This window comes from Mesoplodon densirostris, chromosome 1, assembly GCF_025265405.1.
Source record: "Mesoplodon densirostris isolate mMesDen1 chromosome 1, mMesDen1 primary haplotype, whole genome shotgun sequence".
Lineage (NCBI taxonomy): Eukaryota > Metazoa > Chordata > Mammalia > Artiodactyla > Ziphiidae > Mesoplodon > Mesoplodon densirostris.
In genome coordinates, this window is record NC_082661.1 from 230837219 (window position 1) to 230853924 (window position 16706).

Genomic DNA, 16706 nt, shown 5'->3' on the forward strand with positions numbered 1-16706 from the left:
GGAGAGAGAGCAAGGCTTTGTGGAGCCACTTTGCCCAGGGAGAAGACCTCCTCACAGAGATCACATTCACCTCTCACCCCATTGTTTCTCTCTCCCTGACCATGCACTTAGGAAAGAAAAAGCTCAGAAAACTCCCTCACCGCAGTCTTCTGCACAGGATCATGCATCCCCCTAGCTGCTTCTATAAGGGGTCCCTTCTTCCAGCCATCACCACCCCCTCTCATTCCTCCTGGCCTGAATTCTGCTTTTCCAGATCTCCACTTCTAAGATTCTTTTAGCCTTAGTTGTAAGCTAGGTCAGAGTTAAGTAAGAATTATTTTATACAGTCAATTTTCAAGATTAGTATCTTGGGAGCTAGCTTCATCAGAGCCCAGGATTGCTCTTGTGCTCCATGATTAGCAGAATTGAAATCCATCTAAGATGGTTTTCCGAGGGCACGTTCCTCGCTGTTCCTGGTGTTCATACATCCTCTATTTCCGGGACTTGGGACTGAGGAAATATGAAGGTTTAATCAGCTGGAAGCTGTTTGTGGCTGGGGTGTGACCCTCTCCATTGTGTGTCATCTGCCATGGCAGTTTGTTGAGCAACTCTTGTGACCCAGCATTTATAAAATCAAGGCCAAGCCAGTGCTGTCTTAATAGAAAGTTTCTGCCCCAGAGCAGTTACAACTTAATGGGGACTGTGACTTTGGCTGAAGGGTCCAAGCTTCAGTGCGGGCTGTTCAGATGTGTTGATGGCAGCTGGAGACCAGTCGAGGGACACGGCTGCTCTTCTGAGCTTTTCTACCTTCTGCATTTCCCACCCAAGCCCATCATGTGTACAGATGATACAAACGCATTTCACAGAATGGTCCTTCGTGAACGAATAAATCATGCAATCTGTTTAAGAAATGCATTTTCATTTGGGTTTAAAGTCATCCCCTACAGTCACTGCAGGGGTCTGGTTCTTGTAGAACATCCTCCCTAATGTTCACTGGGAAATGGAAGTTTCTCTGTGTCCGGGATTTAATAAATTGGGCTATTAAATTGTAATCCAAGACACCAGCTCAGAAGATAAGGTCCCTTTCAAGTTGTTGAATTTGTTATGACTGGGTGGTGATTGGCAGTGGCTTAAAGGGCCATCATGTGACTAGAAAATTAGAGGCTGGACCCTGCAGGACTGGTGCACTGCTCTGGATTGTTTTCGAGGTTATCACTGATTTATGACTGTGCTCCTTAGAGACCAGGAAGTCATTGTGGCCGCCATTAAGGCTTTCATCTTCCGTTTGATCTGATTTTGATTATTGTTTTTTCTTGTGGGGAAAACACTCCTCACTTTGTATTACCTATAATTTATTTTAAGCATCTTTGGTTAAAATTAAAAACAGAAGAAAACACACCAAAATCCCTAAAGCCAGGGCACCAAAATACTCTCAGGCTGCATTGTAAATGTAATTTTGGATATAATTTGATTGACTAATCAAGTGATACCATGTAGTTATTAGTGGAGTTTTTTTTTTCTCCTCTGAGTATTTGAAAGTTGATGGCTTTTTCTCCTCCCCAGGTGACCGTCCCAATCTTCCTAAGGAGGACACTCCTCCCAGCAGCCTGGACTCATTTTCCTCCCCATCTCCCATGGCTGCCGCTGCCCATGGGCCCCCTGGACCAGACAAAAACCACCTTCTTGCAGATGGGGGTACCTTTGGGGACTGGGCATCCACTGCGTAAGTAGCCGTGCTTTTCTGTTTGGTGCTGAGGGAAGCAGGGCCCTGAAATGAAAGTGGCTCTTCATTTTGAAGTTTATGTGGCAGGTCGATACTGAAGCCGTTAGATCTCAAGACCTTTGTTCTCTAATTAGTGGGGCTGCCAAAAGGAGAAGGGTCCATAAAACAAGGCCTTTCTTTAATAGGGTGTCTGTGTTCCCAGTATGGAAGGGGTGGGCAGGTGCTATTTCAAATCTGTTTTAAGTTCAATTCATGGCAGTTTGGGGTTGCACAAAGGAAGTTTGTTATTGTCCTGCTTGGGATGTTTTCTCACTAGTTATTGCAAACTTTTAGAAAGATGCAAATGCATGCATTGTGATCAGTGGGCTTTCAAGGCTTTCTACTGGATGATATCTTAGTTATATGAATTTTTGCAAGCTTTATGCTAGTGTCCTGCTCTGTTTACTCCATAGCACCCTGCATAATTGACAATTGATGGATGAAATACCTGATCTTAGTTTCTCAGTTTGGTTGAGTGCCAACCATGAACAGATCAGCTCAGGTGTATTAGGACAAATAATACCAATACAAACAAAATACCATGGACCTGGTTTGACTACATGAGGGTTTGTCTTTCTCTCCTTCCTGAGGCTGTGGAGTAAATGCAGGGTGGTGGTGGTGCGGAGCATCAGATTTCAAACAGATGCTCAGAAAAGGGAAAAAAAAAAAAACTCTGCTAATAATTACATGACATTACTTGGTTAGTCAATCAAATGACATCCAAAAATACATCTATAATTCAGCCTGAGAGTATTTGGGTGTCCTGTCTTTAAAGTTAAAAAAAAAAAGTTTTCAAAAACTCAGAGTTGCTTAAAATAAGTCATAGATAATGATGTCATTCTACTGGGCCTTCTTGGGACTTTAAATGGAATTGGAGAGTGTTTCTCACATCACTTGGCTTTTTATAGTTACTGCTGGATTCACATGAACTCATTATGAACTTATTAAGTATTACGAGAGGCTGGGAGAAGTTTGGTATGCTAAAATTTGGGGGTGACCTGAAGACTTTGAAAATCTAACCGAAAATCCAAGTGGAACTCAACATATGGATACGCGTTCTCCAGATGAGAATTTTTTTCCCCTCAAAATTGTCCTATATGTATATTTAAATGCTGAAGACTGTGTATTGTGGGTTTAAACCACAGAGTACTCAAACAGGCCTATCATTTTTACTATTCTTTTTTCAAAATAAAAATACTCTTTCACTTTTGTGCCACAAGCAACAGTGACAGTGGTAACATAGGAACCCAGCCTCTGCAATGCTGGGCACTGTAGCAGTGGAATTTGGGGTATGTGTGTGTGCGCACGTGTGTGTTTTAAAGCACAAGCCAGGTCTCTAATTATTCCTGTCAGTAAGTGTCTGTCACAGTCAGTGGAGAGCATTCTAGTCAGTGCTTCTTATTCCACAGTGGTTCTGTGGAGAAGTGACATTCCAAGCCACGATGCAGGCAGTGCTCAGCTCACAGCACGTCCATGGCTGAAACATGAAGAGCTTGATATTTTTGGTCATAAATCAGATGAGGAGTGAATCCCCCCAGCTTCCTATTCATACACATTTTAAAATGTCATGGAAAGCGCTCCAACCTTTGAGAGGCCCGAAAGGGAGGGGCAAAAGAAGTAGTTGAAAGAAGTCTGGAAAGGAGATTTTTGTTATAATGGAGACTTCCTGCTACTTGAAGAGCTTGATTTTTTGTTTTCTGGGCACTGGATAAAACGCATCTCTCTCTTACATATATATAATAGAATTCCTGTGTATCTCTTAAAGGACTTACTTGTAAGCATATCTCAGTGCAGATTTCTCATGAAGTCGGGAGCGCATCTCACACTGGAGGACAATGAGGACCCCCTGCAGGGCTTGTGCAGCCCAAGGCGCTGGGCCCACACCATAGTGACGCTTAGGATTGGGGAGAGCCTGAAAATGCGTATTTCTAACGTTTTCCGATGAAGTTTGGCAAACCCTGACATAGACTCCTGTCCTCCCCTCCCCCGCATGGTTCTAGGCATGTGCTGATGTAAACAGCTTCTCTGAGGAGTGTAGTTAGGAGAAGTGACAGTGCTTCCTTCTTTTTTCTTTCCTTTTGTCTCCTTTCCCCTCTCCCCTCCCCTCCTCTCCCCTCTCCCCTCCCCCCTCCCTCCCCTCCCTTCATCTCCTCTCCCCTCCCCTCCCTCCCTCTCTCCCTCCTCCCCTCCCCTCCCTTCATCTCCTCTCCCCTCCCCTCCCTCCCTCCTCCCCTCCCCTCCCTTCATCTCCTCTCCCCTCCCCTCCCTCCCTCCCTCCCTCCTCCCCTCCCCTCCCTTCATCTCCTCTCCCCTCCCCTCCCTCCCTCCCTCCCTCCTCCCCTCCCCTCCCTTCATCTCCTCTACCCTCCCCTCCCTCCCCTCCCCTCCCCTCCCTCCCCTCCCTCCCTCCCTCCTCCCCTCCCCTCCCCTCCCCCCCTCATCTCCTCTACCCTCCCCTCCCTCCCCTCCCCTCCCCTCCCCCCCTCATCTCCTCTACCCTCCCCTCCCTCCCCTCCCCTCCCCCCCCTCATCTCCTCTACCCTCCCCCCTCATCTCCTCTACCCTCCCCTCCCTCCCCTCCCTCCCCTCCCCTCCCTTCATCTCCTCTACCCTCCCCTCCCTCCCCTCCCCTCCCTTCATCTCCCCTCCCTCCCCTCCCCTTCCCCTCCCTCCCTCCCCTCCCCTCCCCTCTTCTCTCTTCCTAGGATTGTGTATTTGTTGTCTTCAAGCAGCCCTTGGCTGCCCCCTGCAAACTTTGATTCCCTCTGCCTGAAATGTCTCCCTTCCTTTCTGCTGAAGACAATCTTGACCTGTCTTGAGGATCTAATTTAGTTTTCACTTTCAGGTAGCCTTCTCTAGGGCTCTAGTCTACTGGAGGGTTTGGACTAATCCCTTCCTCTGTCTATACCCAATACGTGATGTTAGAAAACGATCCCCTTCTAGTACTAGTTAGTACTTACCTTTTATTGTTATTTGATAGTAGTATATGTGTGCATCTATCTAGGTATCTATATCAGTGTCTCCATCTGCCTGCCTGCTTATCTATCAATCTTATTCAGTTTGGGCTGCTATCACCAAAATACTTTGATTGAGTGGCTTATGAAGAGCAGGAATTTATTTCCCACAGTTTTGGAGGCTGGATGTCCAAGGTCAGGGTGTCAGCCTGGCTGGGTTGAACTGGGAGGCTGCTTCCAGTATACAGGCTACTCACTTCTCATGTATCCTCACATGATGGAGAGCAGAGAGAGGAAGCAGGCTCTCTCATGGATCTTAGAAGGACACTAATCCCATTCATGCGGATTCCACTCTCACTGCACCCTAATTTTCTCCCAAAGGCCCTACCTCCTAACACCATCCCATGGGTGGGGGCAGGGTTTCAACATGCAAATTTGGGGGGTCACAAACATTAGACGCATAACACTATCCAATCTTTCCCTCACTCCAAGATCGATCATAAAATTATTTTTTAATAGATTTAATTAATTAATTAATTTATGGCTGCGTTGGGTCTTCGTTGCTGCACACAGGCTTTCTCTAGTTGCAGCGAGCGGGGGCTACTCTTTGTCGTGGTGCATGGGCTTCTCATTAAGGTGGCTTCTCTTGTTGTGGAGCACGGGCTTTAGGCACATGGGCTTCAGTAGTTATGGCCCGTGGGCTCAGTAGTTGTGGCACGTGGGCTTCAGCAGTTGTGGTTCACGGGCTCTAGAGCACAGGCTCAGTGGTTGTGGCACATGAGCTTAGTTGCTCCATGGCATTTGGGATCTTCCTGGACCAGGGCTTGAACCTGTGTCCCCTGCATTGGCAGGCGGATTCTTAACCACTGTGCCACCAGGGAAGCCCTCGATCATAAAATTCTTGACGACAAAATTGGGTCTCATACTCTTTGAACTTTTTAGTGATATTGACATAGTTATTAATAAATATTTTATTACCCATTTACATTATTATGCATTTATAAAAATGCTTTTCTTTTGGAAGTCTTATTTCTTTCTGTGTATCATTGAATGTCTCTTAGGCAATTTAAAACTCTTTGGGAATTTCACAGAATTAATCTCACCGTTTTCTCTTTATAGCGTTTTTCTTTATTTCCTTAGCACTTATAAATTTAGTTTTCATTGTGTGTACTTTATCTTTTTGTTTCTTTTTTTTTAAACCATCATCTCTGTATACCAGCTGTACAGTATTGATTATAGTAGGATCTGGGTAAATCTGATTAAGAGCCCTTTTAATAAAACCGAAGTTGCTGTGTAGTCATTAAAACTCTTCTCAGAGCCTTAAAAAGGAGGCACTGCCTGGACTGCTTGGTTTTAATCCAGAGTGGTGACTCTCTGTTCCAAAACTTACACTTGCCTTATCTTCGGTCCTGAAAAATGAAGCCCAAATGTATGTAGATCACATAGGACCCCAGTAGCTCTATTGTACAGAAATGCCATGACCCCAGCTACCAGAAGGCAAATTTATGCAGGAAAACCTACAGCAGCTGATATTCTGTTATAGGCAGTGTGTAAATACAGCTGTAGTCTCTGACAGGTAGAAAACAATCCAGCAGAATCGGATTTCTTGGGTTTCTGCTGATGTTTATGACTTGTGGGTATTATTCGTTGCAGTCAATCAATCTGTAGCTATTCCTTACCTGTACACTCAAGCAAGGTGATGGGTGACTTCATTGCCAGTAAAGAATTGCTAGCTCAGTCTCCTTGGAGGACATTACATCATAGGTCAAGGTATTTCAAATGTTCCAAAGTCATTTTTTCCCCAATAAAGTAGTTTTCTCTTCATTTTTAAATGATGGAGCAGGTCCTTGATAAGTAATTCTTTTAGGTTTTCTACCACAAAAGAAAATCTCTTGTAAGTAGTTACCAGGCCTTGTTATCTGCTTCCTCTACAGATTTCAAATGAAAAGGAGCACCTCCTGCTAGCACGTGTCCATAGTCAAGATGGCAACAGCATCTTAGAATAGTTCTTTGTAGCTGGGAATGTTGGTACCCTGAGATGTCACTCAGTTTGTGCTCTGGCAGGCTGGGAGGGCAATAGATCCTTCTCTCCCACCCAGTGAGAGGCTTGGCTTGGTTTGGTCTATCCTGAATGTGAAGGTGTTCCTAACATGTCTCTCCCCGATGCTGCCCTGAGCCTCTGTTGTGCATCAGAGATACCTGCCTCCTCAGGCTTGGTGCTAGTTGGTTAAAGTCATTAGGCGGTAAGCTCCCATGCCCACTTACAGCCTTGTGCATGTCCTCTGTAGATTTTGTGTGTGCTCACTGGTGATCACTTTTATTCTTGTCTATGAAATAATAACTTGCTTCCTTTAAACTGGGCAAACGGATAGAGGTTTCCCATAGACAGCTACTTGGCATTTGAGATGACTTGGTTCCATGATTGCTTTTCAGGGAGTTGATGAATTTTGCTGGGAGATAGCAAAGTACCCCTTAAACTGGCTTTGTGTCTGTGACAACAAACCATGAGTGATTTGTCTGAAGTTCAGAAAAATAATCACCTTTAACAATTTTTAACAGGTTTTGGTGAAATTGGGGGCACACTTAGACATTATAAGGTAGCAGCCATAGGCAAACCTTGTCTTCATCTCTTCCCTTCGTCTCTCTTTCTTTCTGTTCTCTCTCTCCTCCACCTCTTCAGGGAGGGCTTCCTCAACCCCATTGCTACTTGACTTTACTGCTCCCAACCCTGCCAGGGCAGTCAGTTCACCCTAGAAGTTGATGTCTTAAATTTTGATTGTTTCAAAAGAAAATAGGGAATTTAACTTTTAAAAGTTTTTTCTCTCTCTCTCTCTTATTTTTTTTGGGGGGGTGCATATCTGCTTTTTTGCTAACTTGACTAAGATGAGCACATATGGCTTTTGTAAAAAGGGGAGAAAAGTTACGTATATTTAAAAAGAGATCAGGAGACGGTGGTATTTAACCCCCCAAAGTGAATTGCCCATCATAGGCATTTCCAGCATCTTTATTGGCTAGTTAGGACATCATATCCTAATAAGGGGAGCACCTTTTCTTCTCTGCTTACCTGTAGGTGGACCCTGGTTACAGAAAGTGGTGGGTTCCGTTGACCGGCGTCTCTAGTAGAGCGGGTGCCTACATGTGGTGCTGGGTGCTGTGAGGAGTGGATTGGAAGCCAGTCTCCCGTACCTAAGTGAGCGGCCAAGTCCCTGGTGGGTTCAGAAAGATGGAGGTCTAAGATAGCTCGTAGGGAAGCACAGGGTGGATGAGCAGAGGCAGACCGCCTTGCCGTGAGCCCCGGCAGCCTTGTGACTTCTGCCCAGAGGTTAGCCCCATCTGGACCTGCTGGGGGCCGGGGACTTAGAGAGGGCAGAAGCTTCTGCGTCGGCAGTGGTTGGTGGTGAGAGGCTGCAGAGAAGGCTTGATGTGGTAGATCCTCTCTTGCATTTCTCAGAATCAAAGACTGTGGAGTGGGCTTCCCTGGTGGCGCAGTGGTTGGGAATCCGCCTGCCGATGCAGGGGACACGGGTTCGTGCCCCGGTCTGGGAAGATCCCACATGCCGCGGAGCGGCTGGGCCCGTGATCCATGGCCGCTGAGCCTGCGCGTCCGGAGCCTGTGCTCCGCAGCGGGAGAGGCCACAGCGGTGAGAGGCCCGCGTACCGCAAAAAAAAAAAAAAAAAAAAAAAGTCTGTGGAGCGTTAACTCTCGGGGGCCACAGACTGTGTCGTAGCTGCTTTACCACTGTGTCATGTTGATCCCCACCTCAGACCCAGTGAGGTAGACCTATGTTCATTTTTAAAGACAGAGAAATGGAGGCACAAGGAAGGTCAGAAATGTGCCCCAAGCCACATGACTAGGAAGAGGCAGAGAAAGGTGATGACCCTGATCTGTCTGCCCTCGTGATCTGTGGTTCCCTTGGACTTGTTTTACTGTCGGTATGGAAAGTCTGGTGGCATATGGGAACGTCGTTCAATTGTAGTTTTCCCCCAAGTCTGAGACCCAGTGAGCTAACAGCGGCTGTCAGCTGGCCACTGCCCTTGTTTTGAAGGGGGAGCGCTGACCCTGTGTTAAGACAGGTTGCTGTGGTTTATAGTTATCTATGGGGAATACACCCTTGAATCTGAATTGCGGCACATTCACCATCCAACACCTTCGGCGGAGATTTGTGGAGGAAGGCATCCTCCCCTGCAGCAGAGCTGGGAGACTTGGAAATTGGATATTTTGCAACAGAGCAGCATCCATAATATTTTTATGAGTAACGTGATATCCGGTAAAGCTCTTGAAGCTACTCTCGGGGCCCCTATGCTTGGCCATCGACCCTCAGTCTATTCCCACTCATTGGGGTGGTGGTGGTGGGTAACTTTTGTCCCGTATATCTTCTTCAATCTTCTCTCCAACTCAGTATAGAAATTACGTCGTCCCAACTGACCGCCTAGCATCCTCACAGCCTTCCATACATGTCCCTTGTATCTTGCTAGGGTATTTTTGGTATTTGTATTGCGTACTTGGCACTTGCATGTGGCCTGATTCACCTCTTCCTTTGCTGGGCTCTAACTACAGGTTCTGGAATTCAGAGATTTTAGTTTCAAGCCAAATAGTTGGTCATTCATCTAACTGTAAAGCCCCGTCATGAAAAGCTGACTTTCCAAATTAAAGACACTCGTCTGAATTTTTGGAGTAGCTGCTCTACTGCTTAAGATTCAAACAAACAAAAACAAACAAACAAACAAACATTAAGTCTTCTCATTAGTCTTGTTTTGTTTTTGCTTCTCTTTTTGTTTCATTGGTTTTTGCTATTGTAATGTATCATTTGCTGTGCATGGACTGGTTGGCTGGGTCTCAGTATTGAAATGCAGGCAGGGGCCTTGTGAGCTTTCTGTGAGTTGGAAGACCGCGGTGTAGACTGGTAAAGCACTGATTTTAGAGTCAAACAAGCCTGGCTTTGCATTCTTCTCTGCCACTTAAAACCTTGGAGGCCTTATATAATTACTTCAGCAAACCAAGGCTTAGCAAGATTATCTGCAAAGGGGGAGTAACAGCACCCAGCCCTCTGGATTGTTGTGAGGTTTCAAGGTACCACATGTAATAAAACCCAGTCACGGCTCCTCTGGGAGCCCTAGGCGGCCCCCTGCTTGCATTTTCCTTTCCTCCGAGAGCTTAATTTAATATTCTTAGTTGAACTTGACCCAACTTCCTGGTTCATCAGTTATGTAATCTCCCCACTAAATGGCTTAGGGAAAATAGGCTCTCTAGTCCTGGAGAAGCCTTTAGTGTTGACCTGAAGTTGCGTTGTTTCCAGCATTTACAGTAGTTATACCAGGAGAACCCGGGGCTCCTGCCATTGCCTCGCTGTGTAGAAACCTCCTCTGTAGAAGCTTTGGAGAATAGGGCCCTTGGGTAGCTCATGACCAAGGCATAGGGTTCCCAGCGGGACCCAGCCAGCTCTCTAAACTGTTCTGAACAGTATGGGAAGCTCACCCATCATGACAGGTAACCCGTAAAACAGCTTGGTAAGTAACCAGAGGATTTTCTTAGCAGAGTAGTGCTGTACCCCTTTTGAGCTGTGCTTGGGAGCCCCTGTTTTATATGTTCCACCCTCATGTTGGCTGTCTTCCACATACGAACTGAGCTTGTGGAAATATTCCCGTCAGTTGCCCTGCAGGACCACAGTGCTGAGACCTCTCTACAGCCCCATAATTCTCTGAAACGCAGCTGCAGCTCCTTTTCTGTTCGGCTAGCAAGCTAAAGCTCAAGCCTCGTCCCTGATTCCACAGTGATCATCTGGAAGGAAGAGAAGTGCAATTCAAGGAGCACTTTGAAGGAAAGATCAGTCAGAGGTGTAACTCTCAGTTCTCTCATAGCAAAGCCCGAGAAAATGATCAGCCTGGGGGTGAACTTCGTAAGATATGGGCTGACTAGGTAGTGGTGTCCTTTCTTGTCAAGGAGGGAAACCCCCCCCCCCCCGCAGACCCAGCCTCCTGGGGGGTGAAGACTGAGTGTTCAGTGTGGTTGTATCCAGCCTCAAAAGGTTCTGTCTTATCTGTGTTGGAGAGATTTCCTTCCGTGCCTTTCCTCCTCTTCCCGCCCACTTCCCTCCTTTTTCTCAAGGGGGACCGAGTTCTTGCTTTTACGTGCTGGCTTGATCTATTGGCTGTCTGCCTCCTGCATGGGAGGTGATCTTGAGCAATTAGTCAGGAGAGCTTCTGCTGCAGGAAAGCCCTGGGTGCTTGCAGATCGGCTTTTGGCACACACAGGAGTCCCCACGCTGCAAAGCCAGTGAGGATGGAGGAAGGCGAGTGGGCTTCTCGAGCCCAAGGGAGTTTACTAACATCATTATCTTCACCTCCTCCAACTCTCCACTACGAAATGGATTCGCATCTGGTCCATCTCATCCAGGGGTGAGCAAACTGTGGCCCACCACTGCCTGTTTTTTTTAATAAATAAAGTTTTATTGCAACACAGCCACCCAGTCATTTACATTGTGTCTGTGACTGCTTTCGTGCTGCTATGATAGCAGGGTTAAGGAGTTACAAGACCTACAGCCTGCAGACCCTGAAGTATTTATCGTCTGGCTTTTTGCAGAAAAAGTTTGCTGACCTCGATCTAATCTATAAACAAAACTGATCTTTCTGGAAAAGCCCACACTCCTTAAAAACCAGTTTCAACAGTTGTGGTTAATGGCTGTGTTTTAGATGGGCGGTCCAAGTGATTTTTAAACGTAGCTCTTAGGAATCCTTTCATGTCATTGAACTAACCAAAATTTTCCTTATGGCTTTTGGATGCCTTCAAGTGTGTGATCATAATTTCAAAAGGTTTTTTAGTGCTTCCGTGATTGAAAAATTTATTGGGGGTTATTCTTTTTACAACCTGTTGTTAAATTTTTTTTTTTTTATTTTGAAATAGTTTTAGATTTACAGAAAATTTCCAAAGATAGTATAGAGAGTTCCCATAGACCCTTCACCCGGCTTCTACTACTAACATCTTACACCGAACCATGGTACTTTGGTTAAAACCAGGAAATTCACATTGGTGCGATACTATTACATACAAACTTTATTTCTGTTTCACTCATTGTTTCACTCATGTCCTTTTGTTCCAGGATTCAGTCTTGGATCATATGCAATCATACTGCACTTAGCAACTTTTTTCCCCCAATGGTGACATTTACTTAATATTTATAGTTTTTTCCCTTTGACAGAGTTCGTTGTCTTTTGGTAAAGAAAATGATTCATTGGTGAAGATGTAAGCTTGCAAAGCAGAGGCGATAGACCTAATGTTCATAAGAAGGGCTTCACCTGTTGAGTGCTCACTGTTCTCCAGCCACTGCTGGGTGCTTTATACCTGTCGTCTTTCTTACATCTTACTGCCACCCAGCCTGTTAACACGTACTTTCATTTTAGCTAAGGAAGCTGAGACCGGGGAGATTGTTCCTCCCCCGCATTTCAGTTGTGGCTGACCCTCAGCCAAGGCTGATAAGGCCAGCTCTGCCCCAGGCTCTGAGAGTGGGACGTGTCCTCCCCTCGCTCTCCCTTCCCCTCCTGCCTCATTTTTTTTTTTTTTTTTTTTTGCTGTACGCGGGCCTCTCACTGTTGCGGCCTCTCCCGTTGCGGAGCACAGGCTCCGGACGCGCAGGCCCAGCGGCCATGGCTCACGGGCCCAGCCGCTCCGCGGCACGTGGGATCTTCCCAGACCGGGGCACGAACCCGTGTCCCCTGCATCGGCAGGCGGACTCTCCACCACTGCGTCACCAGGGAAGCCCTACTCCTTTTTTTTTTTTTAAACAAAAAAAGGAACAAGCTGAGGGAGATTAGGAAACTGCAAACGGGCCCACTGCCAAGGCTGTCTTTGGAACCCAGGGTCTGTGTAGAGTGGCGGCGTTTCATGCAGTTGTAACCGGTGTGATTAAAATCCTTCCGTCACCCTGCCTGTGAGCATCTGCCTCAGTGGGCCTGTGCCCTGAGTGCCTCTGACCCTCCTGTCTCTCCATTCAGCTCCTTGTGTCCCACTCCAGCCGCTCGCTCGGAGGGACTTGAGGCTGTGAGCTCCGTGCGGTCTTGTCAAAACGGGGCTTTGACCCGGCATTGACCTTGAGTAAGTCGCCGTCACCTTTCTGCTCTCGGCTTCTCATGTGTCACGTGGAACGGTAGCATAGCTGGGAACGAGTGAATTAACGCGTGCCGGTTGTTTCCCCCTCTCGGGCACTTAAAGAAGAACGGTGGCGTTGATTTGAACAGAGATTTCCCATAATATACCGATCGACACTATTTCCTTCTGTCTTTATTAGCATTTTCAAACACTTTTGCCCAGGACAGCTGTCCAAGACTTATGCTGTACGTTGTTTCCCAGCCTGGAATGAAAGATCATTTCACTGATGTGTTAGCTTCTGCTCGAGACCTTGCAAATGAGGTTTTAAAATCTTTCCTTCCGGTGCAAACTTCTGATTTGATGCCGACATCATAAAAGCCATCCGCAAATATCTTGGTATTTGGGGGATTTCATCATTTCAGAGAAGCAGTCATTTCTTTTCCTGATATGTATCCTCCCTCAAATGCTAAATTAGGCTCTGTGCTCCCAGAGCCTGGAATCGGGCACTTGTATTACCAGCACTGCCCAGAGCCTGACCTGCCTTTGCTTTGCAAGAAATGTTTGTTAGAGGCAGACGTTCTCTGGTGACTGGTGCAGCCGTTGTCGAATTTTAACAGTGAAGGCCCTAAGTCCCCTCCCCCTTTTCTGAAATGTTTGTGCTTTTCTGCTGCCAAAAGGTTTTTTTTTAATATGCATGGCGCGTGGAGTCTGGTATTGGAGACGATCGGGTCACAGTTTGAATCCCAAGCAGCATATACCTCTGATTTGTTACATTTTCAGAAAAATGAACTCTGTAAAGTGTACACATACACAGAAATGGTCATAATTTCATGTTATTGAGGGTTTATTCCTCCCCATCGTGAAAGCTACACGGTCTTTCCCTGACGTGCAGACCTGTTTTCCCAAGGCAAGAGTGCTGATCCTCCTTAGTGGAGAGAATTCGCTAGTTACCTTCACAAATGTGTGTTCCACTCCCCAGCCCCTCTACCTGCCCCGCCCCCAGGAAGGAGACTTCCCATTGCCTTAGGAATACCAGGTAGCCTTCCACGGTCAGAAAGTTTTCGAGGTCGAGTTTCTGAGTTAGCAGGAGGAAATCTCTGTGCTTTTAGTGAAACCCTCCTGTTCCCATTTCTTCCTTTTCTTTGAGAAGGAGACATTTCTCCTCAAAGGGAGATTGGCTCTTTTGCCCCGAAGACAGAGAGGAGTCATGACGCTTTCAGTTTAGTGTGTGAAATTGGGAAGAGAGCAGAGAAACATATTCATATTTCTCTGTAATTTATTTCTGTTTTGGTAAATGTGGTTTCTGAACTTTTCAGGAAGAGTAGACTTCTGCCTGCATTTTTGCAAACCACAGCTTGGCTTTCAGGAAACATGGCACTTTAGGTGCTTTTTTATAATTGCTCAGCAGCTCATTATTCAATAAAATCGGTGGTTTGTGATCATGCCAGTCTTGCTCATCAAAAATCCATAGTTAAAGGGGCAGGAGGAAGAAGGAATTAAATAGTTGTTGTTGTTGTTGTTGTTTTAAATGCTTAAATGTGGGAAGTGGTAGGAGAGAACACTTGAAATATTCCATGTGTTCTAGCAGGCAATGGGCTTTTTAATTCTTAGATCACCTACCAGTTCTGATCTTTAACCCAAAGACTTTCTTAGCCAGGGTTCTCCTCTGAACCACAGAATACAAAAAATGACCTGGGTATTTTCTCAGTGCTCCCAAGGATGCTGTCAAGAACTGTGACATCTGAAATTTGACTCTGCTTTGCAGGGTCCCTCATTGACCTCCCATGATTCCAAGGATGCTGGCAGAAGACACTGGGCTCCTGGTCAGAGTCAAAGGACTGTACTAATCACAGCCATAGCAGTCCTCAGAGTATTAATCCGAGTCCCAGTTTCCACAGGGTGATGCCCCGTGGCCCAGATAACACCTGCCTGTGGAGTGTTAGCAAGAGAGAAACCCAGAGCTCAGGAAGATCAGATCTTTTATGACGGACAGTAAAGCCTGCTCTTCACGCCAGGGGAAGACACAACTTGATCTTCCAAGGCTCTGTGCTCTAAAAACATCCTTGAAAAGATAATCCAGCCTTTGCTCACTAGAAGTGCAGAAACACTAGAGACCCATATTGCATTGTCTCCCAACACGTGGGTCACTAGAACAGTTCTAGACATGCAGGAGAGGTGTTAATTCATTATGTACATGGACGCCTTAGGGTGCCTTCTCTTCGGAGGCCCAGGCTGAGAAAAACTGCCAGACCTTTGCTCTGGGCTGCCGTTTCCCAAATGCCTAGGGTTCCTCTAAAAGGTTTTAAGTCAAAGAAGAGAAAGACAATGTCAGAAATTCTCCTTTCAAAGGAATACTTTACTGCTTTTTGAGAAAATTTTAAGTATTATCTTTTAAAGAATTAAATAGTTAAAAAATATTTTTTGATCCTTATTACCAAAAAACAAAACAAAACCCAAATTCTGGAAAGTAGGAGGTGGTTTATATAAAGAAACTCATGTTTACAATTTCTTGCCTTCCAAAAAAAAAAAAAATGTTGGCAGGTTGCTTTTGGAGATACCTGTGAAACATCGTCTGGCCTCTGCTGGCTGAGGCGAGAATTCAGGTCTTAGGTCTTGAGTGTATTTAACCGCTTCCTGCCTCATCCGCACTCCTCCCCAGTGAAGAAGCCCATGGAAATTTTCTTGTATCCTCATGGCTACTTGGCTCCATCTCCCGAACTTTGTTTTGCTGGGCAGGTCTCCTCTTTCACAGGCCTTAGTTCTCCACGTGACTTATGATACCTCCTCCCCATATTAGAGGCGAATATGAATAGTCCAGTCTGCAAAGTTCATGCCCACAGGGAAGTCCCGAGCGGAGGCTTCTGAGATACTGTGGGGAAACCCAGGGACCTCAATACAGAAATTTAGGTCGAAGTGAGAAGCCTGAAAAGACTCTCTTGGTTAACCAGTGAGTGTGGGATCACATAGCACATCTGTGTGTTGACAGAAAACAGAAAAATCACAGAGAACAAACCAAGAAGCAAGAAAGGCTCATGTTGCGAGCTTGACTCTGGACAAGGATGGGTGACTCTGAGTTCCTGTTTTGGGACAGGGTGGAGAAAGCCAAGCGAAGGATAGGCCCTTACCTTCTGCACCTGCTATTCCAGCAATGCTTTCACTTGCCAGAAGGAGTATTTTCCCTTTACGAAAAAACAAAACAAAACATCTCTTTTTATTTTATTTTATTTTTTAAATTTTCTTTGCGGTATGCGGGCCTTTCACTGTTGTGGCCTCTCCCGTTGTGGAGCACAGGCTCCGGACGCACAGGCTCAGCGGCCATGGCTCACGGGCCCAGCCGTTCTGCAGCACGTGGGATCTTCCCAGACGGGGGCTCGAACCCATGTCCCCTGCATCGGCAGGTGGACTCTCAACCACTGCGCCACCAGGGAAGCCCAACATTTCTTTTTAAAAGAAAGATGTGAGGATGAAGCAGATCATAGCTGTAAAATTTATGACCTTTACTTTTAAAGAGCCTTATAAATACACACACTGTTACCTCATCTTCATCCCGTAGCTGTCCTCCCTCTCAGCAGATAGATGGCCATCGTTTCATCACTTGACTATTTATGACCAGGAAGGGTTGGTTCGGGTGGGGTAACACACCTCATCCTCCACCACCACCAGCACCCACCAGCGCCTTGAGTAATTGCTGGGAGATAACATGGCAGTTGTTTGGCTAACTATGGTCTTAAATTCTCTGTCAGCTCTTCACTCACGCCATCCTCTCCCTTCCTGATTAGTAAGGACCCATTAAAGTTTCATTTTCTGCTGAAGAATGGAGTGACTTTTGCTGTTGGTGATACACATCACCTTGAGATTTCTAGGTGTCTTTGCTTGGTGTGAAGTAGGTTTTATGACTTCCAAATGAATGGCTGGATAGGGGGATTGT

At 46.1% G+C, this 16706-nt stretch overlaps 1 protein-coding gene across 2 annotated transcripts in view; it reads left to right on the plus strand.

Annotated features, from left to right (window-relative positions):
* The window catches only part of ARHGAP10 (Rho GTPase activating protein 10), a 336361-nt gene that overhangs the window by 308150 nt on the left and 11505 nt on the right, over window positions 1-16706 (plus strand). For both annotated transcript variants that reach the window (XM_060116129.1, XM_060116137.1), the window contains one exon: window positions 1543-1702. In XM_060116129.1, the coding sequence (XP_059972112.1) occupies window positions 1543-1702 (160 nt within the window). The remainder of the gene's footprint in view (window positions 1-1542; window positions 1703-16706) is intronic.